This window comes from Panthera pardus, unplaced genomic scaffold (assembly GCF_024362965.1).
Source record: "Panthera pardus isolate Hobbes unplaced genomic scaffold, ASM2436296v1 HiC_scaffold_11, whole genome shotgun sequence".
In the NCBI taxonomy this organism is placed as follows: Eukaryota; Metazoa; Chordata; class Mammalia; order Carnivora; family Felidae; genus Panthera; species Panthera pardus.
Window position 1 is genome coordinate 79,312,676 of NW_026526666.1, and position 25,231 is coordinate 79,337,906.

General features: G+C 41.1%; 1 protein-coding gene across 1 annotated transcript in view; it reads left to right on the forward strand.

Moving 5' to 3' along the window:
- Positions 1-4,232: 4,232 nt before the first annotated feature.
- Positions 4,233-25,231, forward strand: part of CLSPN (claspin) — a 32,441-nt gene continuing 11,442 nt past the window's right edge. Inside the window, exons 1-12 of the mRNA XM_019430123.2 lie at positions 4,233-4,398; positions 8,332-8,440; positions 8,958-9,403; positions 10,191-10,352; positions 12,096-12,173; positions 13,357-13,429; positions 14,209-14,317; positions 14,502-15,079; positions 20,455-20,646; positions 23,272-23,495; positions 24,431-24,609; positions 24,707-24,771. Coding sequence (XP_019285668.2) covers positions 4,375-4,398; positions 8,332-8,440; positions 8,958-9,403; positions 10,191-10,352; positions 12,096-12,173; positions 13,357-13,429; positions 14,209-14,317; positions 14,502-15,079; positions 20,455-20,646; positions 23,272-23,495; positions 24,431-24,609; positions 24,707-24,771 — 2,239 coding nt within the window. The 5' untranslated portion in view covers positions 4,233-4,374. The remainder of the gene's footprint in view (positions 4,399-8,331; positions 8,441-8,957; positions 9,404-10,190; positions 10,353-12,095; positions 12,174-13,356; positions 13,430-14,208; positions 14,318-14,501; positions 15,080-20,454; positions 20,647-23,271; positions 23,496-24,430; positions 24,610-24,706; positions 24,772-25,231) is intronic.

Below are 25,231 nucleotides of genomic sequence, written 5' to 3' on the forward strand. Positions count from 1 at the left end.
ACAACTCTTTGAATAATTTTAAAATGAAAAAAAAAAAATTTTTTTTTTTTTAGAATAGAGTGGCTACAGGCAATAGATAGAATGACATGACTGAGGCCTGCCACATGGTGGCAGTGTTTCTCCAGGGATAAAGATTTAGCTGCCTAGGACTTTAGAAAAAGCAAGCCATTTCTCACACTTAACTCCAGAGGAATAGTAGTACTAAAATTTAACATGGGAGGCTTTCTCAGTGTTCAGAAAGAGTGAAAGAAAACATATAATTTAATCAACTGTTCCCTCTAAACTTTCATAAGCCTTTGGAAACTGCTTTTGTTTGTCTGCCAGTGAGCGATTATAAATACAACCTTCAAATAGGCTGACCACGTTAAATCCTGTGACTTATTTTTTCATGGATATGTAATGTCAGGATTCCTTTTTTATTTTTTCATTTTATTGTTTTTTTAAGTCTATCCATTTATTTTGGAAGAGAGAGAAGAGAGTGCACATGCACGAGCAGGGGAGGGGCAGAGAGAGAATCTCAAGCAGGCTTCACAGCATCAGCACAGAGCCCGATGCGGGGCTCAGTCCCATGAAGCAGGAGATAATGACCCGAGCTGAGATCAAGAGTCAGACACTCAACTGACTGAGCCACCCAGGCGCCCCAGAATTCCTTTTATTTTTATAATGTTTATTTATTTATTTTTGAGAAAGAGAGCACAAGTGGGGAAGGGGCAAAGAGGCAGAAGGAGACACAGAATCTGAAGCAGGCTCCAGGCTCTGAGTTGTCAGTGCAGAGCCCAACACTTAACCAACTGAGCCACCCAGGTGCCCCCAGAATTCCTTTTTTTATATTGATTTCATGTGACATAAGGATAGATACTAGTAGTGTCTAATTTCTATGACCAGATTAGGTGTGGTCAGTACTGCAAAGTATTTCCTGTAGACATACTTCCTGGTGATCTGCCACTTAAATCCATTTGAAACTCAGTCTGATCTGATTGGATTGGATTCAGTGTTTTCTACTTAAATATAATGAAAGCAAGGCTCTGAGAAGCTAAATGACTTACCTAGGTTTACAAAGCCATTTCTTGGACAGGTTTAGGCTAATCTCTGCAAAGTGAACACCCCAGAGCTTTCTCTTGCTGCTATTTATCAACTTCATAAACAGAGCTTGTTGGATGATTAACCTTGAGAGTCAAAGGAGAGAGAAGAGTCAAAGTGACTCCCAGGTTTCTAAATTGGTGAATGATGGATTATGGTGCCAACCACCAAAATTGAAACTGTAGATTGTTAATTCCAAATACAGACTCACTTTAGATTAGCACAGTTAATAAATAGAATAAAAGGTTTCCCTTTCCTAGCTCACTCATTCCACTCATTGTCCAAATCAGAACTCTCTTTTTATGTTTTTCTGGTGGCTGAATAGGTGTTTTTCAAAGAGAACAAAATGCTAATTAGTTCTGAAAATGCTAATATCAGGACTATTATCTCAATTACTCACTTCCAAAGAGAGTTCAAGAATAATATACTTGTTGGGGTGCCTGGGTGGCTCAGTCGATTAAGCATCTGGCTGATTTTGGCTCAGGTCATGATTTTACAGTTAGAGAGATCAAGCCCAGCATCAGGCTCTGTACTGACAGAGTGGAGCCTGCTTGAGATTCTCTCCCTCTCACTCTGTCCCTCCCCCACTCTCTCTCTCTCTCTCTCTCACTCTCTCAAAATAAATAAATACACATTAAAAAAAGAATAATATTATAATTGTCAAGTGATCAAGTTAGTTCAACAAATATTGACTGATTTCCTTACAATGAGCCAGATATGTTCTTTTTTTTAAATTTTTTTTAACACTTATTCATTTTTGAGAGACAGAGAGAGGCAGATCATGAGCAGGGGAGGAGAGAGAGAGAGAGAGAGAGAGAGAGAGATGCAGAATCTGAAGGAGGCTCCAGGCTCTGAGCTGTTTGGTAGCACAGAGCCCAACATGGGGCTCGAACTCACGAACTGCGAGACCATGACCTGAGCTGAAGTCAGGCGCTCAACTGACTGAGCCACCCAGGAGCCCCAGCCAGATATGTTCTAAGCCCTTGCTTCTCAAAAAAGCATGGTCACCATACCAGCAGCACTAGCATCATCTGCGAACTTGTTGGAAATGCAAATTCTTTGGCCTCACATCAGACATAATGAATCAGTAACTCTGAGAGTAGGGTTTAACAATCTTTTTTACTAGCCCTTCAGATCATTCTGATGCATGCCCAAGTTTGAGAACGACTATTCTAGATAGGATATGGTGTTAAAGGAAACAAAGTGCTTGTCCTCTTGGAGCAACAATATACAAATAGCTAAAAATAAAATTGCAGGGATGCCTGGATGGCTCAGTGAGTTAAGCATTGGACTCTTGATTTCAGTTCAGAAAATGATCTCAAGGTTCTTGGATTCAAGCCCCGTGTGGCATTCCGTGCTGACAGCCCACATCCTGCTTGGGATTCTCTCTCTCTGCCCCTCCTATCCACCCCTCTCAAAATAAATAAATAAACATTTAAATAAAATAAAATTGCAGCAGAGGTGTTATTGGGGAAACCAGAACATGGGATAGAGGGAGAATGTAGAGGGGACTCAGTCAAGGTCTCTCTGAAGAGTTTGAGCTCTGGAGTCAGACTGAGCAGGATATGAATATTGGCCCCACCAGTTACTAGCCTTTTTAAAAGTTAGTTTCCTGCTAAAATGGAGATAGTAGTATTACTTACCTTATAAATTTACTCTGGGGGCGCCTGGGTGGCTCAGTCGGTTGAGCATCTGACTTCGGCTCAGGTCATGATCTCATGGTCTGTGAGTTTGAGCCCCACGTCGGGCTCTGTGCTGACAGCTCAGAGCCTGGAGCCTGCTTTGGATTCTGTCTCCCTCTCTCTCTGCCCCTCCCCCGTTCATGCTCTGTCTCTCTCTGCCAAAAATAAATAAACATTAAAAAAATTTTTTTTTAATTTACTCTGAAGATTAAATAAGATGTTTGCAAAATTCTTGCAACTGTTTTTGTCACAGGGTAAGTAAGCCCCTGATAAATATTAGCCCTCCAAATATGAAGGAGGAGCACTATGACGGATATTTGTAAATCATCAATGTAGCAATTAATAGTAAAGTGGATGAAAACGTGGCTAGACAGATGCGAGAGAAGAGGGTGGATAATGGGATCTTGTTGGTGTGGCAAAAGTGGGTTGGGAAGTGGTGAGGAGGTAAAGAAAGATGAAGAAAGAGAACTTTTATCTGAACCCAACTAAAGCTGGAAAGTTGGAAGAGGAGGCCAGTGGATAAGGTAATTATCCTGGTTTGCCTGGAACTGAGATTCTTGGGAGATGGGATTTTCAATGCTAAAACTGGGAAAGTCCTGGGAAAATCGGGATGAGTTGGTTACCCTGCAAGTGGATAGGATCACGAGAATGAAGTGGGGATGGTAACTACCATGCCTTTCTTTCTTGGTGCCCTCTGATCTTCTCCCTATAGTAATCTTGTAAAGTACTTTCCAGGGGCTTGATTGAACCAGGAGCCAGAGGGCAAGGGAGCTTGGGTAATGCAGTGGGGAGAAGTCATCCTTTGCTGGACAGAGCAGGATAAGGAAAGACAGAGAATGGACCTGGAGGGGCAAAAAGATAGTAACTAGCAAAATGACAAGAGATTAGAATTGTTTGGGATTAGTCTGACTCCAGACCTTTTATTCTTTTTCCTGTCTTGTCCAAAAAGTCTAGAAATGGTATGGGTGCATGTTTTCTGCATCCTCAAATTAAATTTAAGTAAAATTATAAAGGTTATCCAAGGATATTCTTTGGTATCCGAGCAGCCCACAAAACTTGTCTGTTTGTTCAGTGGCATGAATGCTATGTACAAGGAGGAAGTAGGATCTAGCTGCTCCAGGGATGGAGGTCCTGGAGAAAATCCCCACAGGTGCCTTCGGTTGCCCTGGGATCTTTTCCCAGCTCACCTCCATCCAGCCCAGAAGGCTTACTCCTCACACTGCGCTGTGGCAAGGGTCAAAGGTCAAAGGCCACCACTCTCCTGGTACCGCCTTGCGAAGCCAGAGGGCCCCGACCGCCTGGCAGCCAGGAGAATCTCAGCCTCACTTAGGTTCAATAGACGAGAGGAACAGAGACCCGCCAACCCTACCCAGATTACAGTCTCCGGGCTCGTCAAAGGTGCTTCGTGATTGGGAGGACGGCATGGGGGCGTGGCCTCATGTAGAAACCCTCCTCCGGATTGGTGCAAATCGGTAGGGCGGGGCCTCCACTCTGGCTGGGCGCGAAACCTCGAACGGTGTTGCCGGGCTGGAGACCGCGGGAGCGGCTGCGCTCCGGCTAAGGGACCAGGAGACCCGCTCCGTCACAAGCGAAGCGCTAGGAAGCCGGAGTCATGACGGGCGAAGTACTTTCTGAGGTGGGTTCGTGCACTTGCCGCCATCCGCGGCTGCGGAGGCCTGGCTCCGAGGGGCGGGTTGGGGTAGGGGTCGAGTCGGGCGGAGCGGGTCGCGGAAGCTGGGAGGACTACAGCTCCCGGCGGCACCGTGGCGGCGCGGCGCGCGGCCGGGCCTGGCGGGATGGCCCCTGGGGCTCGCGACTCTTGCGGTCCGGTCCCGCGGTGGACTTCCCGCGCCTCGGTGAGCTAGGCGGCGTCGCTTCTCGTCCCTTCCGCGCGCGCAGCTGGCCGCCCAGCAGTTCCTCAGCCGGCCACGCCCGCCCACCTCCCCTTTGGCGCGTTTCCTGCCGCCGGAGTTCTTCCTTGTCCAGCTCCCCAAAAGAGGAAGGCCTGGGCAGACCCGGGCCGCTGGGATGCGGGGCGGGGTTCTCCGGAAATGGACGGCGGCAGTCTTTGGGAGATCGGAATTGGATCTACAAAGGGCCTGTGAGGTCATCCAACGCGACCCCGAAAGAAATAGGAGTGTCGGACCCTCTCGGCTTGTGGCTTGATTGCTGGCAGGATTGGGGATAGAAGCATCTGTTTCCAGAACCCTGTTCTTTTCTGGGGCCGGGACTAGTGTGGGACAGTAGCGTTGGGAGCAAAATTTAAGAGGGCTCCCCAAACTCAGTAATTAAGATAATGTTTTAATGCAATTTTTATTTTTATTTTTATTTTTTTAATTTTTTTTAACGTTTATTTATTTTTGAGACAGAGACAGAACATGAACGGGCGAGGGTCAGAGAGAGAGGGAGACACAGAATCGGAAGCAGGCTCCAGGCTCTGAGCCGTCAGCCCAGAGCCCGACGCGGGCTCGAACTCACGGACCGTGAGATGGCGACCTGAGCCGAAGTCGGACGCTCAACCGACTGAGCCACCCAGGCGCCCCTTAATGCAATTTTTAAAAATAAAAATTAAAGCAAAAATTCCATTATATGGTTTGGAACAAAATATAAAACTTTTAAATAAAGACAAGATCTGACCCTGCGCTTGCACTACTCCACTTCAGGTGCCTATAATCCTGGCCCTGGTTCCAATAAAACTTTATTTACAAAAGTAGTAGGCTGACCTCATGAGCCATGATTTGCCAGTTTGATTTTTTGTTTGTTTGTTTGTTTTTAATGTTGTACTATTATCTCAATTCCAGGGGTTTTTGAGACTTGACTCTGTTCTTGCCCTGTTCCTGGCCCTGACTGTGGCAGATACTGCTATAAATTGCATAGAAGAAAGTGATTAAAGCATGTATTATGTGGTTATCTAAACTCAGTTTCCACATCCACAAAGAATCTTACTGCTTCAGGTGTTGGGAGAATCATCAGCACATATGTGATGATCCTCAGTGATTCCTTAATACCTGTTATCTTTGGTTATTATTTTAGTAATTATACCAAACATTTAAAACAATTTAATAGTTGTTAGAGAAGCCATTAGGGTGAGTAATGCTCGACTACATTACAGATGTTAATATCTGCCCCCCTATTAAGTCAAGTCAGAGCCCTAAGAACACCAGGGATGTAGGAGACCTGGCCTCTAGGGTCAGCCTGGTCACTTGACTGGTCATGTCACCTAACACACCCATCCTACTTACACTTTTTACTTGTGATTTTTTTTTTTTTAATGTTGTATTTATTTTTGAGAGCCGGGGTGGGGGGCAGGGGCAGAGAGAGGCAGAGATACAGACTCCAAAGCAGGCTCCACACTATTAGCACAGAGCTCTGTGCAGGTCTGGAACCCAGGAACTGTGAAATCATGACCTGAGCCAAAGTCAGAAGCTTAACCCACTGAGCCACCTAGGCACCTCTACTTGTGACCTTTAAAATGGTTTTATTTGAGGGGCGCCTGGGTGGCTTAGTTGAGCATCTGACGTAGGCTCAGGTCATGATCTCACTGTTTGTGGGTCTGAGCCCCACATCAGGCTCTGTGCTGACAGCTCACAGCCTGGAGCCTGCTTTGGATTCTGTGTCTCCCTCTCTCTCTGCCCCTCCCCTGCTCTCTCTCTCTCTCTCTCAGAATAAATAAACATAAGAAAACTGGTGAGAATCCACTGAAAACATGTCTTATAGGTGGCAAGTGGGATATCAAGAGGCAACCCTTTTGAAAGCAATTTGCAAAAAATTTTCAAAAGCCATAACCACGTTCGTACCTCTAGAACGAACAATCTTTGAGGCTCAGTCTTGGGAAGTAACATAAAGTATGGCAAAGGTTTGTGCACAAAGACGTTCAGGCGATCGTTATTTACAAGAGTCGAAAACTGAGGGCACCTGGGTGGCTCAGTCGGTTAAGCGTCCGACTTCGGCTCAGGTCATGATCTCGCGGTCCGTGGGTTCGAGTCCCGCGTCCGGCTCTGTGCTGACAGCTCACAGCCTGGAGCCTGCTTTGGATTCTGTGTCTCCCTCTCTCTCTGCCCCTCCCCCACTAGCACTCTGCCTCTCTCTCTTAAAAATAAATAAAAACATTAGAGAAAGACAAATATATGACTTTGGTAATATGTGGAATTTAAGATACAAACCAGATGAACATAAGGGAAGGGAAGCAAAAATAATATAAAAACAGGGACGGGGACAAAACATAAGAGACAAACGTAGAGATCAAACTGAGGCTTGTTGGAGGAGTTATGGGTTGGGGGATGGACTGGGCAAGGAGCATTAAGGAAGACACTTGTTGGGATGAGCACTGGGTGTTATATGTAGGGGATGAATCACTGGATTCTACTCCTGAAATCATTACTGCACTATATGCTAACTAACTTGGATGTAAATTTAAAAAAATAAATAAATAAAATAAACATTAAAAAACATTTTAATGGTTTTATTTGGAAATTTTCAAACATATACAAATGTAGAAAGGCTGTATAATGAACCTATCACCTAACTTAAATAGTTATCAAATCATGCCAATCATGTTTCATTTATAGCTCATCCACTTTCACCCTCACTGGATTATTTGGAAGCAAATTCCAGATATCACTGCATCCAAAAATATTTCTTTATGCATCTCTAAAAGATAAGGGCTTTCCAAAACAGGTAACACAAATATTACCACACCTAAAAATCTTAGAATTATTACTTAATACTAAATAGATAGTGTTCAGATTTCATTGACTCAGATGTATACTTTGTTTATTTATTTTGTTTTAGAAAGAGAGAGAAAGAAGTCATGAGCTGGGGAAAGGGGCAGAGGGAAAGAGAGAAAGAGAGAGAATCTCAAGTAGGCTCCACACAGCGTGGAGCCCAACACAGGGCTCAATCCCATAACCCTGGGATCACTGCCTGAGTTGAAATCAAGAATCGGATGCTTAACCAACTGAGCCACCCAGGTGCTCTGTTTATTTGAATCAGGATCCAAAGTCTGCATATTGCATGGGGTGCCTGGCTGGCTTAGTAGAGTATGGGACTCTTGACCTCTGGGTTGTGAGTTCCAGCCCCACGTTGGATGTAGAGATTACTTAAAATTAAAAACAAAAACAAAATGTGCATACTGCAGTTGTTGATATGTGTGTGTATGTGTGTATGTATCTTAACTCTATATAGGTCCCCCTTCCTCTCTTTCTCCTTTTCTCTTGAAGTTCATTCCAAAAGTAACACACGGTTTGTCCTATAGATTTTTTTTTCACATCAGGATTGCAATTCTGTGATGTTATTTAACATGTCATTTGGATACACTGAGAAGCAGTTCAAACAGAAAATGTGTAATAAATGCTTGATTCTTTTTATGTACCATTACTCAAAATGAATCATTGCTTCTAAAGTATCCTTCAAAGGTGAACAGTGAATTTTTGTGTTTTTCTTTGTCCAGTAATTCTTAATGTTATTCCTTCATTTCAGCCTGCTGATCCTATGATGATTTGTGTATCATTATGTACTCAGAGCTTTCTGTCACCACCTGGTTAATGCAAAGTGTGTTCTCATTTTCTAGGTTCATCTAGAAATCGATGATCCAAAACTTATCTCACAGGAAGAACCCGATAGTCCTTCAGACAGTGGACAAGGCAGCTGTGGAACAATTGTGCCCTTGAGTGATGGAGGTTTGTAATAGTAATTTTATTTTTAGAAATAGAATGTGGGGGCCTGGGTTATAAGTGGATTGGATTAATTTCATTATTCTCTTGATTCTTTAAATTATTAATGCCTAGCCTTATTGTTTGTCTTATTTATTATAAAAGCAAAATTATAGTGCATATACTCTTTTGAAATTAACCATTTCTATTATTAAATGTGTAAAATGTCTAGAAGCTACCACATTGCATGGTTGAAGGCATTCATCCTTTAATAAATGATTTTTAACACCTACCAAAAGAATTAGAACAACTTTACACTTTGTAAATATATATAATTACATTTCTCAGTAAGAGACATTTCCAGGGAAAATGGTTCTTAAAACCTATTTTTAGATTTGCTTTGCTACAATCAGTTCTTACTGGTAGTTACATAATTTCACAAGGTGACACAGCAGTTGGGTAATTGGATGTTTTTTAGGAGTAGTGGGACCAGGATGAGGACAAAATAATAGTAGATCTCTGAAAAAAATTATGTTTTCTCCAGATTCAGATGAAGAGATATTTGTGAGTAAGAAATTGAAAAGCAGGAAGCTGCTACAAGACAGTGATTCTGAAAGAGAGGACACAAATGCTTTTCCAGAGAAAACTTACGACAGCATTGAGGAGGAAAATAAAGAGAACTTATATGCCAGAAAAAATGGAAAAGTCAGAAGGATTTACAAAACTCTGGCAGACAGTGCTGGAAGTGACATTGAGGAGTCTTTGTATCAGGAAAATCTTGAAACCCAGGTGACGCCTTGCTTCGAGCTGAGTCTCCAATCTGAAAACTCTGTGGACTTTACAGTTGACAGAAAGATTTCCAAAAAACCCAAACATGATAAAGAAAGAATGGAAGGAAAAGCAAAAGTAAAATCAAAGAGAAGACTTGAGAAAGAGGAAAAAAAGATGGAAAAAATCAGGCGGCTAAAAAAGAAGGAAACAAAAAATGAGGTATATTTAAAAGAATGGATTTGTTCTTTTTCTGTTTTTTATTTTATTTTGAGAGAGAGAGAGAGACAGAGTGCGAACCAGGAAGAGGCAGACAGGGAGATACAGAATCTGAAGCAGGCTCCAGGCTCTGAGCTGTCAGCACAGAGCCTGACGCACGGCTCAAACTCACAGACAATGAAATCGTGACCTGAGCCAAAGTCCGATGCTTAACTGACTGAGTCATCCAGGTGCCCCTAAATTTGTTCTTTCTAAGGCAGATTAACATCTTAGAAAAAATTGCTTTTAGTTCTTGAGGTTTCTGCACTTAGAATATAGCTTCAAGTTGATTGGTTTGTATTGCGAGTAATGAGGTATGTAATTTAAAACTTGTTGGTCTCATTCTCCGTAAATGGATTTCTGATTTTCTCTGCAAGCACATGGAGTGCTGCTTGTTATCTGATGAAAATGAACTTTCAGAGGAGAATTTTTTTAGGCATCCATAAGTCAGAAGTCTTGTTTGCTAACTAGAAAAAAACATCTTTTTATAAACTAGCTGTTTGATAAGTATTTGAGTTTTTTAAAAAAAATATTTACTTTTTACTAAGTTGGTTTTGGACAGTGGCATAAAATCACAGCATGGACTTCAAAAGATGGCTGTGGGTAGGAACCAGGGAGAATGTTCTAAAATGCCAAATATTTGTCTACTGATACATTATGGGCTTTTTATGGCCTGGTCCAAATTACCTTATGATGTGAAATATTGGAGTTTGGGTGATTGGATTTTGCTTTGTCTTTATGCATTGTCCAGGAAGATGATGTGAAACAGCCATTTAATGATAGTGGCTGTCTTCTTGTGGATAAAGACCTTTTTGAAACTGGATTGGAGGAAGAAAATAACTCTGCATTAGAAGACGAAGAGTCATTAGAATCGATAAGGGCAGCTGTGAAAAACAAAGTAAAAAAGCACAAGGCAAGTAAAAGATGATTGCAAAAGAGCTAACCCACTGCTCCTAACCTTTGCTTTATTTTCTTTCTTTCTTTTTTTAAATGTTTTTTAATCTTTATTTTTGAGATACAGACAGAGCACAAGTAGGGGAGGGGCAGAGAAAGAGGGAGACAGAATCTGAAGCAGGCTCCAGGCTCTAGCTGTCCACACAAGGGCCCGACTCAGGGCTTGAATTCACGGACCGCAAGTTCATTGACCTGAGTTGAAGTTGGACACCCAGCTGACTGAGTCACCCAGAAGCCCCTTTATTTTCTGATTTACTATTGGAACCATTTTTTTTTTTAATGTTTATTTATTTTTGAGACAGAGAGAGACAGAGCATGAATGGGGGAGGGTCAGAGAGAGGGAGACACAGAATCTGAAGCAGGCTCCAGGCTCCGAGCTGTCAGCAGAGAGCCCCATGCGGGGCTTGAACTCACTGACTGTGAGATCATGACCTGAGCCGAAGTCGGATGCTTACCCGACTGAGCCACCCAGGCGCCCCTGGAACCATTTTTTTTTTTTAAGAGAGAGCACGTGAGCAAGGGAGAGGAGAGAGGGGCAGAAGGAGAGAGACAGAGAGGGAGAGAGAATCATAACCAGGTGCTGAGCCCAACACAAGCCTCGATCCAACAACCCTGGAATCTGTGCCGAAATCAAGAGCTAGACACTCAACCGACTGAGCCACCCAGGCACCCTTAAACTTTTTTTTTTTAATGTTTATTTATTTTTGAGAGAGAGAGAGAGACAGAGCACAAGTGGGGGAGGGGCAGAGAGAGGAGACACAGAATCTGAAGCAGGCTCCTGACTTTGAGCTGTCAGCACAGAGCCTGATGGTGGGGCTCGAACTCATGAACCATGAGATCATGCCCTGAGCCAAAGTTGTCATTTTTAACTCCAGAAAAACATGTGGCAATTGATTTCAGTTTTTTGGCTGTTAATTTTAGAATCAGGCGATGCAAGTGATAGACATGCTAACTTGTATGGAAACTAGTATTTTAATTGCCCTCATCGGAATGTTAGGGGGAAAAAGTAAGATACTTTATATTGTGTAAGAAGCAGGTAAGTAATGGGACAGAGGTATACATTTTATAATCCTGTGGCCTCTAAGAAATGAACCTAAAGTGTTTCTGGAGGGGTATCAAAGAACAGCAGTCAAAACCTCATTGTCCTGAGTGTTTGGAAGCACAGTTGTTCTTGCTAAGATTACCTTTAGCTCCCTGGGAGTCATTGTCCCTCCTTAGGGAAACATGAAATAAAGAAGTATGAGAAATTAGGGCCCAACCTTGACTTGAGATAGCAAATTTTTTTCTAGGCATTATAGGATGCTGTATGTTTAAAACTTTCTATTTGATAATTACTGACTTTTTATTAACATAGCATGATGTGATGTTGGGGTACAAAAGCAGTCTTTTTTTTTTTTTTTTTAATTTTTTTTTTAACGTTTATTTATTTTGGAGACAGAGAGAGACAGAGCATGAACGGGGGAGGGTCAGAGAGAGAGGGAGACACAGAATCTGAAACAGGCTCCAGGCTCTGAGCTGTCAGCACAGAGCCCGACACGGGGCCCGAACTCACGGACCGCGAGATCATGACCTGAGCCGAAGTCAGCCGCTTAACCGACTGAGCCACCCAGGCGCCCCCAAAAGCAGTCTTTTGAGTAAGCAACGTCTCTTATTTCGGTTTAATTTTTGTCCGTATTTTTCAACTTGTAATCTTCTCTTTTAGAAAAAAGAGCTGTCTTTGGAGAGTGGGGTCTATTCATTTGAAGAAGAAACTGAGTTATCGAAAGGCACCATACGGAAGGTGGGATAGAGCTCTGTATGTTGTCATGTTGGTTTCTTTCCCCAGGAGATTGTGGATTTCTGAGGGATAAATGTTTTATCAAGTCTATCATATTTTCCTGGTACTCATGGTATTGCTTTGTGTACAGTAGGGACACAGATATGGATTGTATTGAATTCAATGTGATATGCAAATAAATGCTCTCCCTGTGTTTATTTTTTAATTTACTTGTTTAAATTCAAGTTAGGGGCGCCTGGGTGGCTTGGTCGGTTAAGCGTCCGACTTCAGCTCAGGTCATGATCTCACAGTCCGTGAGTTCGAGCCCCGCGTTGGGCTCTGTGCTGACCGCTCAGAGCCTGGAGCCTGTTTCAGATTCTGTGTCTCCCTCTCTCTCTGCCCCTCCCCCGCTCATGCTCTGTCTCTCTCTGTCTCAAAAATAAATAAACGTTAAAAAAAAAAATAAATGAAAAAAAATAAAAAATATTCAAGTTAGTTGACATATAGTGTAGTATTGGTTTTAGGAGTAGAACCCTGTGATTCATCATTCATATTATAACACCCAGTTCTCATCCCAACAAGTACCCTCCTTAATACTCATCACCTATTTAGCCCATCCCCCACCCACCTCTTCTCTAGCAACCTTCAGTTCTCTGTATTTAAGAGTCTTATGGTTTGCTCCCTCTCTGTTTTTATCTTATTTTTCCTTCCCTTCCCCTATGTTCATCTGTTGTGTTTCTTAAATTCCACATATGAGTGAAATCATATATTTGTCTTTTTCTGCCTGACTTATTTTGCTTAGCATAATACAGTCTAGTTCCATCCATGTTGTTTCAAATGGCAAGATTTCATTCTTTTTGATTGCCAAGTAATATTCCATTGTGTGTGTACATTGTGTATACATGTAAATACACACACACATATATATACACACCACATCTTTATCCATTCATCAGTCAGTGGACATTTGGGCTCTTTTCATAATTTGGCTATTGTTGATAGCACTGCTATAAACATTGGGGTATGCGTGCCCCTTTGAATCAGCATTTTTGTTATATCCTTTGGATAAATATTTAGTAGTTTATATTGTACTGAATTCATTAGTGCTTACTTTTCCCTCTCCTCTTTTCGTGGAGAGGGCAAACTCTTGAAGGATGAATGTCTTTCTGGATAATAGCATTAACATAGTCTCTTTGTTTTCTTTAAGGAACGGAAGGCAGCCAAATTAAGTAAGGAAGCGTTAAAAAAACTGCACAGTGAAACTCAGCGCCTTATTCGAGGTAATATAAACCAGTACAGTAACTTTGTGGCAAATCACAATATTTCTTTGTAAGCTCCACTTGGATATTGGGGAATTTTGGTTTTTTTAATATTCTTAATATAAATTATAATACCAAGTTTAAAATTGATCTTGGTGAATGGCCATTGTTCTAAAGCCTCTGGAACATAAGTATAAAGTGAGAAAATTTCCAGAACTGTATTAGTGCTAAGGAGGGAGGGTTTTTTTAATGTTTTTCTGTGGATCAGCTGTATCAGGATTTGGGAGCTTTTCAAATGTGTAAGGTGTTAGGTTCCACAGAAATTTTGATTCAGTAGGCCTGAAGTGGGGTCTAAGAATCTGTATTTTTTATTTTTTAAATGTTTGTTTATTTTTGAGAGAGAGAGACAGCATGATCAGGGGAGGGGCAAAGAGAGGGAGAGACAGATGATCAGAAGCGGGCTCAGCACTGATAGCAGAGAGCCTGACAGGGGGCTTAAACCCACAAACCACGAGGTCATGACCTGAGTCCAAGTCGGTCACCCAACCAACAGAGCTACCCAGGTGCCCCAAGGATCTGTATTTTTTAAAAACTTCCTGGATCAGTTTAATTTCACAACTAGGTTTAAAAGCCACTGGTCTCCAGGGAGTTCTTTTGTAGTTAGATCCTGTCTTTATTAAAGCCAGGATTGTTTTCTATTTCTGGTGATGGCTTTCACTGTGCTGTTTAGTTGACTGAACATGAAGTGACATTTCAGAATATACAGTATGTGTATTTGCTTGTTTTGTTCCATTTTGTAGAATCTGCACTTAATCTTCCATATCATATGCCAGAGAATAAAACCATTCATGATTTCTTCAAACGTAAACCTCGGCCCACTTGCCAGGGAAATGCCATGGCGCTACTGAAGTAAGAATTCTCTTTCCTTGAGATTATAATTTTTGTAAATTTTCAGTTTTGTAGCAAACATCTGATGTAAGAAAGTTCAGATTCCTCAGTCTCTTAAAACTGTTATAATGGATTCATTATGTGCTGAGATGAGAGTTTCACACTTAGGATAATTTTCAACTTGAGCTTATTTTCCCCTCTCTAGGTCATCTAAGTATCAATCAAACCATCACAAAGAAACCGTAGACACTGTAAATACAAGTGAGATGAATAATGGCCACCATAACAAAGATTCTGAGCAGACAGTGTGTGTGGGACATGAACTGGAAATTAACGCACTCCCTGCAGTTTCAAAGGAACCCCAGATCACTACTGGATCAGGGGAATCTTGTAGTAAGGATATGATGGGAAGTGAAGAGCTAGAAATTCAGGAGAAACAGAAGCAGGGTGATGGCAGACCTCCACCTGAGGACAGCTCAGTGGCATATCAGGAATCCAGCTTCCTCAGGAATGAGGACAATGAGGTGTGTCAGGCTGGAGGGCTTATGGCACCTGAACCCCGTGCCCTGGAGGGAGAAGAAGGCCTGAAAAGAACAGAAGAAGCAGATGAGAAGGTGGAAGAGCCCAGGCAGCAAACTAAATCAGTAGTTGTGCCACCTGAAAAAGCAAGGAGGTTCACTCTGGATAGACTTAAGCAACTGGGAGTAGATGTTTCCATTAAACCTCGGTTGGGTGCTGATGAAGACTCCTTTGTGATACTTGAAGAACCTGAAACCAACAGAGGTAATCCTTTGAGTTGTGGGGAGCCTCCAGAGTGATTTGTTCTGGCAGCTTTTTGTTATTTGCTACTATTTGGGGATACGGGACATAGGAGAAACCAATAACTGCACACATGAGCTTACTCTATAGATACCCAGATGTGGGTACAATTCTATTTAGATAAATTTGGCAGGGCATCAGGATGTCCTCAACCTTGTTTAAAATAGAAGCCTATTGATAGGTTAACATACAAAAGAAGTACATTGCTGTCGCGTTATTGTATGACATTCAAAAAAGCATTATTCATGTTTTTACTGTTAAAGGAAAACATTTTGGTTCAGTAAATTGTCTGCAAAACTGAATTTCTTTTTTCCCCACGTCATTTAAGAAATACTAAACTATCCACGACATGCAAGGTGCTGTAGGGCATACCAAGAGAAATGTTATATTTATCGTACATTTAAGGTACTTACACTCTTGTAGGGGAGATAATAAGTATGCAAATAACAGTAATACAAGAGAGAAAGTGGAAAGTGACTTCTATAATGAGCATGTATCACTGATAATTGGAAAAATTAAATGAAGAAAAGGGAAAAATAGTCTCTGCTGAAAGAAACATTTAGAATAAAGTGCTATGGCAGTTTAGAGGAAGGATAAGTTTCTCCCAATAGGTGGTTAAAAGAAGGCTTAAAGTGTAGGTGGATGTAATTACTTGTTCACTGCCTTTCCCTTTATACTTTGAATAGGGATCTTCTGGCTTGTTCCCTACTCTATCACCGGCGCTTCCGCAGAGGATGACACATTGTAGGCATTTATACTGGATGAGTGATGAATGAATGAATGATCCTTCAAGACAGAGCTCAAGTATTACCATATTAGGTAGACTTCCTGACTAGTAGATAGAATTGGATATTCTCTCCTCTGCATTGAGGCAGTTTGGCATGATAATTAAGAGCTTAGGCTCTGTAGCAAGAGCAAGGTTTGAATCTGGGTTGTGCTATTTACTGTTTAACTTTGAATATGCTATTTGACCTCTCTGAGCCACCTTTTTAAAAATTTTTTCTTTAAAGGATATCTGGTTCATAGGGCTATAGTGACCATCTGTTGAAATCATGCATAGAAATGGATAACATAAAGAAGCATTCAAATGCTTGCTCCTACTTATGTTATTAGTGAAATTATTTGTATTAAAACTATAAGAGCTTATGGTTGGTGGGTGCTCTGTTATCCACAGTATCTGGTGTGTAAAATACGCTCAGTGAGTCTTTGTTGATTGAATGGGTGGGCTTTGTGGAAGTGGAGAGAAGGACATTCTTGGAAGGGACAGAAAGAGTTCTGCATGGTATTATTGGAAGGATGTTATAAATCCATTTGACCAGAATAGGAGATGGGTTGGAAGGGTTGTTAACAGAACTAGCATAGATCCATTAGCAGAGAAATAGGAGATTTTTAAGTTTATTTATTTATTTATTTTGAGAGAGAAAGAGAGAGAGAGAAAGCACACAGCGGGGGCAAAGAGAGGGGGACAGAGGATCTGAAATGGGCTCAGAGAGAGAATCCCAAGCAGGCTCCATGCTGTCAGCGCAGAGCCCAGCAACAGAGCTCGATCTCATAAACCATGAAATCATGACCTGAGCTGAAATCAAGAGGCGGTCACTTAACTGACTGACCCACCCAGGTGCCCTGAGATTTTTTTTTTTTTTTAATATTTATTTTTTGGGAGACTGCAAGCAGAGGAGGAGCACAGAGAGGGGGACAGAAGATCTGAAGTGGGCTTGTGCTGACAGGCTGACAGCAGTGAGCCTGATGGCGGGGCTCAAACTCGTGAACCGTAAGATCATGACCTGAGCTGAAGTCAGATGCTCAACCGACTGAACCACCCAGGTGCCCCCCAAGATTTTTTTTTGTCTGAAACTCAATGTTCTTTAAATAGTCCTGAACTGAGACAGGAAAGAGAAGAAACCTTTTTTTGAGTACCTACTGTATTAGACACTGATAGATTCTTTATTATTGTTCTTAATTCTCATGGCTGCAGGTATTACTTTGCAATGAAGAGATGGAGGCTTGGAGAGGCCGGGTAATTGTTCCAATATTACACTTGGCTTATATAGGGAACTAGCACAGTGCCTGGCACATAGTAGGCATTTGTTTTTAACTCAGAATATGTTTTCCTTCAGAAATAGTATTTGACATGAAAGTTGGGTTTCCAGACCAGTCAGTTCCATAATATGTATGAAGTTAGGATCAACTTTTATTTATTTGTGTAATAAACTTTCATTTAGCATGGTGTTAGATGCTGTGTATACAAGACATAGTCCCTGCTGTCAAGGAAATTAGAGTCTAATAGGAGTGAAAGACAGGCAAACAGGCCATTACACGACTGTGTATACCCTGAGCCTAGAGAAAGGGTACCTCACTTGGAGTACCTCGTGGGGAGTCAGGGAGGCTTCTGAAAGGACCTGATACCTGAGCTGACTCTTGAAAGCTGAATAGGAGATACCAAGGTAGAGAAATGGCTTGCTTGGTGGAGGGAACAGACCCACAAAAGACCCAACAGAGGCAAGAGAAAACACAAGGTATCCTGATGAGGTAGGGTGAAGATTGCAAGGATTTTGGGAATGGGTAACTAGTGAGGCCAGATCATGCAAGGCTTTTAGGCCATGCTAAGAGCTTGGACTTTTGCCTTTTGTTAGTAGAGGACCACTGAAAAATTTTTAGCAAAAGAAATGACCCAATCAGATATTCATTTTTGGGACAATCTAGCAGCTAGTATGGTGGACACATTGGAAGGGGTTAAGAGTAAAAGCAGTAGAAAGACCTTAATTTCCTTAATATCACATGGAGTAAGGTTTCCATGAGAAAAATGCATATAGATCCAAACTCCGGGGTACCAGAAATATATTACTTCTGTTTCCTGCAATAGTGTAGGGAAAGTCTCTGTCCTCAATTCCTCTACTTTCTGGACAAAGAACAATGGGAATGAGAACAGTTTTAGATTCAGGCTGCTGATGGACACTGAGCTGGAGCAGAGACTTTTCACTTAGAGAGGACATGAAAGGAGCTAGCCAAAGACTGTTGGACGGAGAGGAGCCTGAACAGAGATCCTAGGATGAGGAGGGAGATGGTTGAGCAATATAGTAAAAGGCAAGAAGTAGCAATATAGTAAAAGGCAAAAGTAGGTGCTGTGGTGCATTGGGGATGAAGAGCTTTTAGGGCCTGGCTTTCTCCATAAGAATGAAGGCAACCCCTCTGCCTCACTATCATTTTAGGTCCCAAGTAAATCTTCTTCCACATCCATTTCTTTTATTCTTTTGGTGCCAATAATGACTTGCCTATTTCTGTTCCCTTTCCACTGCCACTACCCATTGCTTCCAGCCTTACTGAACTGCTATAAAAGAGGATACAGACCTACATCTTCTCTCCTTGCACTTTTGTTTGTGATATAAACATACTGTCCTTTGGTGTTGGATTTTTTGCTACCAATAAAGTTAGAGAGGGGTGCCTGGGTGGCTCAGTCAGTTAAGCATCCAACTTCGGCTCAGGTCATGATCTCGTGGTTCTTGAGTTTGAGCCCCGCGTCTGGCTCTGTGCTGACAGCTCAGAGCCTGGAGCCTGCTTCAGATTCTGTGTCTCCCTCTCTCTCTGCCCCTCCCCTGCTCATGCTCTGTCTCTCTATCTCAAAAATAAAATACACATTAAAAAAAATAAAAAAAAAAAAACGTTAGGGACTCAGAATGGAAAGGCTTCCTTCCAGTCCTATCCCCTTCTAGGGCAGGAAAAACCACAACTAGTTTTGCTAACCACAAAACTACTACAATATGATTTGAGGGCATTTTTTAAGAAAAAGAACCAAACTTGGAGTGTCCTGGACATTTTATGGAAGAGAAGGCATCCCTCAACCCCGAAGGAATCTTTTCTCTTTATTACTGTCTCTCTCTTAAAACAGAGCTCACTGTGGTGTGATGCAAACAGAGGCGTGATGGTGCCCAGTAGCAGCTAGCTGAGGGAGAAAGGAGAAGGAAATTTTGAACTATATAGCATTGGAGAAGAGGGGATAGAGCTCCTGTTGCCGTTTGACCACTGAACTTACCGCTCCTGGTATATGTATATTCCCCTTTGTATGCAAGTTGGGTGTGTGGTTCAGAGGCCACCTGTAAGTGGAATTTCCTTTCTGGTTATACTAGTATAACAGTTTCACCAACATGAGTTACATCACTGACTGGATTGATTGCCATTTTTTTTCCCCCTTTTTAAATTGACCTTGCTCATATTTAGTAAGATTACTATTAAATAGTGAAATGTTCAAAATAGGAAAATTTTTAAAAAGAGGCTGAAACCTATGAAAAATTAAGCCATTGAATGATTGGTAATTATGGTGTTTGTTCCACCAGCATAATACTTTTTTTTTTTTTTTTTTTTTTAAGAATTGCACACATTTAGAAACTTCAGTTGTAAATGTCTACCCTAAAATGATTTTTGAAGTATATCGAGGTAGAATAATTGCAACATTTCATTAGTTTGGGTTAAGCTACGTGAATTGGATATAGGTGTTAGTAGCAAAGGAGTTTTTGGTGTTTTGGGGCATTTTTCTTCCCCCTCCAACTTTGTTGATCTTAAAAACTGATTATTAACTGGAATCTTTTTTTTTTTTTTTAATTTTAAATTTATTTATTTAAATTCAAGTTAGTTAACATACGGTGTAGTAGTGGTTTCAGGAGTGGAACCCAGTGATTCATCACTTACATATGACACCCAGTGCTTATCCCAATAAGTGCCCTCCTTAATGCCCATCACCTATTTAGCCCATCCCCCCCCCCCCTTTACCTCCTCTCTAGCAACCTTCAGTTTGCTCTCTGTATTTAAGAGTCTCTTATGGTTTGCCTCCCTGTTTTTATCTTATTTTTCCTTCCCTTCCCCTATGTTCATCTGTTGTGTTTCTTCAATTCCACATATGAGTGAAATCATGATATTTGTCTTTCTCTGCCTGACTTCTATTGCTTAGCATAATACATTCTAGTTCCATCCATGTTGTTGCAAATAGCAAGATTTCATTCTTTTTGATTGCCAAGTAATATTCCACTGTGTGTGTATATGTATGTATACATTGTGTGTGTGTGTACATTGTGTATACATGAAAATACACCCATATACACACCATATCTTTATCCATTCATCAGTCGATGGACATTTGGGCATTTTCCATAATTTGGCTATTGTTGATAACACTGCTATGAACATTGGGGTGCATGTGCCCCTTCGAATCAGCAGTTTTGTATCCTTTGGATAAATAACTAGTAGTACAATTGCTGGGTCGTAGAGTAGTTCTATTCTTAACTGGAATCTTAAAGGAAAGAGTTCAAGCATGGCACACTGACATACTGTTTGGTGTTTGGATCTAGAACTGGAAGCCTTGAAACAGCGTTTCTGGAAGCATGCTAATCCAGCAGTGAAACCCAGGGCTGGTCAGAAGATGAATGTGAACATCATAGTGAAAGGCGTGGGCACTGATGGAAAGGAAGAGCTAAAGGCAGATGTGGTACCTGTGACTTTGGCAGCTGAGAAGCTGGATGGAGCAAGCCACACAAAACCAGGTATTTGAGTGCATGTTTTCGTTTGCGTGCTTTATGCTTTGTACACTGGCAGGTCTTTATGGCTACCGAAGACCCTATAGTGAAAAGTTCTAGAATCTTTTTCCTTGGGCAGTTTGAAGACTGGATAGCAGTACCTCTGGCATGACTCACATGTAGCATTGCTTAGATGTGGGAGGTGATAAGATGACTATTTCCAATAGTTTTTGTCTTATTAAAAAACAGTAAATGTCTGTTGTAGAAAATATATAGAATAAAAAAAAAACTTCTGTGATCCTCTATCAGAGACACCTTCTATAATTATATTGTGTATCCTTTTAATCTCTTTGCATAGGTGTATATATATGTTTTTAAAAACAAACGGGCACCTGGGTGGCTCAGTCGGTTAAGCTTCTGACTTCGGCTCAGGTCATGATCTTGTGCTTTGTGAGTTTAAACCCCACATTGGGCTTGTGCTAACAGCTCAGAGCCTGGAGCCCACTTCAGATTCTGTCTGTCTGTCTGTCTGTCTCTCTCTCTGTCTCTGCCCTCCCTGACTTGTGCTCTGTCTCTCTCTCTCTCTCAAAAATAAACCTTAAAAACATTTTTTTTAAACAAACTAATGCAATCATTGTACATTCTGCTTTGTAATCTGCCTTTTTGTTTTAACAATGTCTGTTGTTCCCAGATGTCTGTTGTACTTTGAAAGTACAAGTGACAGGGGCGCCTGGGTGGCTCAGTCGGTTAAGCATCTGAGTTTGACTCAGGTCATCATCTCATGGTTCTTGTGTATGAGCCCCACATCGGGCTCTCTGCTGTCAGGGCAGAGTGCACTTCAGATCTTCTGTCTCCCTCTCTCTCTGCCCCTCTCCCCCTCATGCTGTCCCTCTCTCTCTCAAAACTAAACATTAAAATAAAAGTATAAATAATATATCACATAGAAAATGGAGACACTGAGGAAAAAGTATGAAATGAAAAATTAGTCTTCCTAAAGGCAACTGTTAATTTCTTGTGTGTCCTTGGAAGAAAATTCATATGTGTACACCATTGTGGGTGTGGGCATGAGAGAGAGAGAGACAGACAGACAGACATTGGATACTTACTTTCTGCTAGGCATTGCTCTAGGTGCTTTACTGTGAATAACATTAGTATTCTTATTTTATATAGGAGAAAACTGATATACAAAGAATTTAGACAACTTACTCAGGTTTGCACAGCTCATAAGTAGTAGAACCAGTAGCCTAATCCAGACCTCCTAACTTCAGAGTTCGGATACACATTATATTGCTTTTGAGTTTTTTAACAGCTGCATAATATTCCTTTGTGAGACTGTAACATGATTCGTTTAACCATACTCCTGTTAATAGACAGCTTGTATATTCCAGTTGTTGTTATTTCATACAATGTTGCACCGTAGTATCAGATATATGTTGGTTTATTTGGATGCAGAATTCCTTATAGTGGAATCATTGAGTCAAATTTTGATATATATCATCCTGTTCTTCAAAATAGTTGCACCAATTTATACTCTGAATCACAATATATGAGTTCTTGTTTCCTCCAGTTAATATGTCAAAAATGTTACCTCTTACTTTGATTTATATCTCTCTTTTTTTTTTTTTTTTTTTTGATGTTTATTTTTGAGACAGAGAGAGACAGAGCATGAACAGGGGAGGGTCAGAGAGAGGGAGACACAGAATCTGAAGCAGGCTCCAGGCTCCGAGCTGTCAGCAGAGCCCGACGAGGGGCTCAAACCCACAGACCGTGAGATCATAACCTGAGCTGGAGTCAGATGCCTAACCGACTGAGCCACCCAGGCACCCCGATTTATATCTCTTTAATTAGAAATGAGACTAGGAGCATCTGGCTGGCTCAGTCAGTGGAGCACGTGACTCTTGATCTTGAGGTTGTGAGTTTAAGCTGCACGTTGGGTGTAGAGAGTACCTAAAAATGAAACCTTTAAGAAAGGAAAAAAGAAATGAGGTTAAGTGTTACTTTTAATTTGTTCACTAACCATGTATGTTCAATTTTTCTGTGAACTACCAGGTCATATTCTTTGCCCATTTTACTTTTGAGTTGTTTCTTTTTTTCTTTAAAAAAATTTTTTTAATGTTTATTTATTTTTGAGAGAGAGAGTGTGAAAGCAGGGAGGGGCAGAGAAAGAGGGAGACAGAGATCAGAAGCAGGCTCTGTGCTTACAGCAGACAGCCTGATGCAGGGCTTGAACTCATGAACCGTGAGATCATGACCTGAGACAAAGTCAAAGCCAGATGCTTAACCGACTGAGCCACCCAGGTGCCCCTTCTTTTTTTCTTTAATATAGGTATATTTATCAAGGTTGTCCTTCATGGCTTCTGGGCCAGAGACTTTCAGAGTCCTACTCTTGCACCCCATTTTTGTCCTCTTTAATAACTTTTATAATCTCTGTGTAGTATATTATCTCAGAGTGTAGAACATAACTATGAAAAGTTCCCTTTAGTTCATAATAATCCTTATTTGTTAAGGTAACACCCTCGAGTAATAAGGTCTCGGATTTTCCTTTTGGGATGTAACTGGAACACTCCTGGGGTTGTCTGAAGTGCACACTTCCATTACTGCAGGAGGTAGTTGGTCGTTATGTCTAAAGCATTTTTTCCTGTTTCTGTTCAGGTGAAAAGCTTCAGGTGCTGAAAGCTAAGCTGCAGGAAGCAATGAAACTCCGTAGGCTTGAGGAGCGCCAAAAGCGCCAAGCATTATTTAAGTTAGATAATGAAGATGGATTTGAAGAAGAGGAAGAGGAGGAAGAAATGACAGATGAGTCTGAGGAAGATGGAGAAGAGGAGGAAGAAGGAGATCTAGAGGAAGAAGAGGAGGAAGAAGAAGGCAATCAGGAGGTTTCTGACAATTATTTCATTTTGTTATTTGTTTAGGATGGATAAGGGAAAGAGAAAATCAGATTTGAATAAGAGTAAGGTAAAGTAAGGTAAGCACATCCAATTGTATAAGAGATTTTAGGGGCAGAGATGGTGTAAGTAACTCACAGGTACCGAAGTCTTTGCATTCAGTTCTGTTAGCACCTCTAGATACCTGCAGTTCCCAGAGGCCTAGCCTTAGCTTCTACCTTTTGGTCTACTCACTGAAATAGAAGGCTAAAATGGAAATGGCTTTGTATTAATAGATGTCTTTATCTTTGATGTTTATTTAAGTTTTCTCTATTCAGAATGAAAAGCAGTCTCAACCTTGGTCAGGTTGAGGTCTGGAATAAATTCTCAGGCAGGCTGAGACCTTCCTGAGTTAATTTCTTTCTCGGTTGAGGAGGAAATTTATAAAAGGGCTCTTGCCGTTCTATACTATTGTCTTCTGCCTAGGGTAGATGATGATGAAGTTTTTGGTAGAAAAAAGGAAGACCCCCCCTTGTTTGAACTCTGCAGTCATTTGAAAGAGTTGGTTCATATTTACCCCTGGATAAAGAAGAGGAAAGCAATGGCTGAACCACGTAGCATGTCATACTCTAGGTTTGGTTTAAGGCCACTAGTTGTCCTGCATTCTCAGGCTAGTTATTTAACCTCTCATTGCCTCAGTAAAATGATAATTTGGTCTTTTTTCAGTCTTGTAGCACTTTGGGGAGGGTAAAATGTAAAAAAGTACAAAAGAGCTCTAGAAGTGTCAGGGAAAGTTATGTTAATGATGATGGTCAGACCAAGTCTCCTTTGGGTTTACCTTTTCAGATTTACGATGTGACCTATAACCAAGCAGCCATGCATGATGCTAACAACATATTTGCTTTTAAATTTTTTTACTTTGGTTTTGGGTGGCATGATTGATGAAGGTTGCAGAATTCCTTCTCAGTAGTGAAGAAATAGAAACCAAAGATGAGAAAGAAATGGATAAAGAAAACAGTGATGGCAGTAGTGAAATTGGCAAGTCAGTTGGCCTTCTCTCTGTCCCCAAACCTCTGTCATCTGATTCTACCTTACTTCTATTTAAGGACAACTCTTCCAAGATGGGGTAAGTAATTCTCTTTAGGGAAAGATAAGATTCCCTTGGGTTTGCCCCTCTTGTTAGAAGCAGAAGCAGATAAACAATTTACCTTCTTATTTTGTAGTTACTTTCCTAGTGAAGAAAAATCAGAAACAGATGAAATCTCAGGCAAAAGGCCTAGCAAACTGGGTAAGTAGTGACTCTTGTGCCGAACTTGACTTTTCTTATCTCCTCTAGCTTTGATACTTAAGGACAATTCCATTAAGATTCCATTTTTTTGAGCTCTAGTGGACTTCACTCTTACTTGTGGCGATGAAAGGAACTTATGAATTAGAACAATTTTCTTGATTCTGTTTTGGAAAACTTACATTCAGTTTCTTTGTTATTGACCATGGACACATACTAGGTCCTTAGTAGTGTGTGTTGAATGAGTGAACCATGAAACATTTCAATCATATGTAGATGAACAGAAGATGTATACATGATTGGATAATGGAAAGAGTGATTATAGGCATTAGGCAGGGTGAGACAAAGATGGGAACTTTCAGGGGTCACTTAGCTCAGAGTGGTAAATCTTGATTGTATAATGCTATCTCAGTACTATAATTTACCTTTAACTTCATGTTTTAGAACATAGAACTTGAGAGAT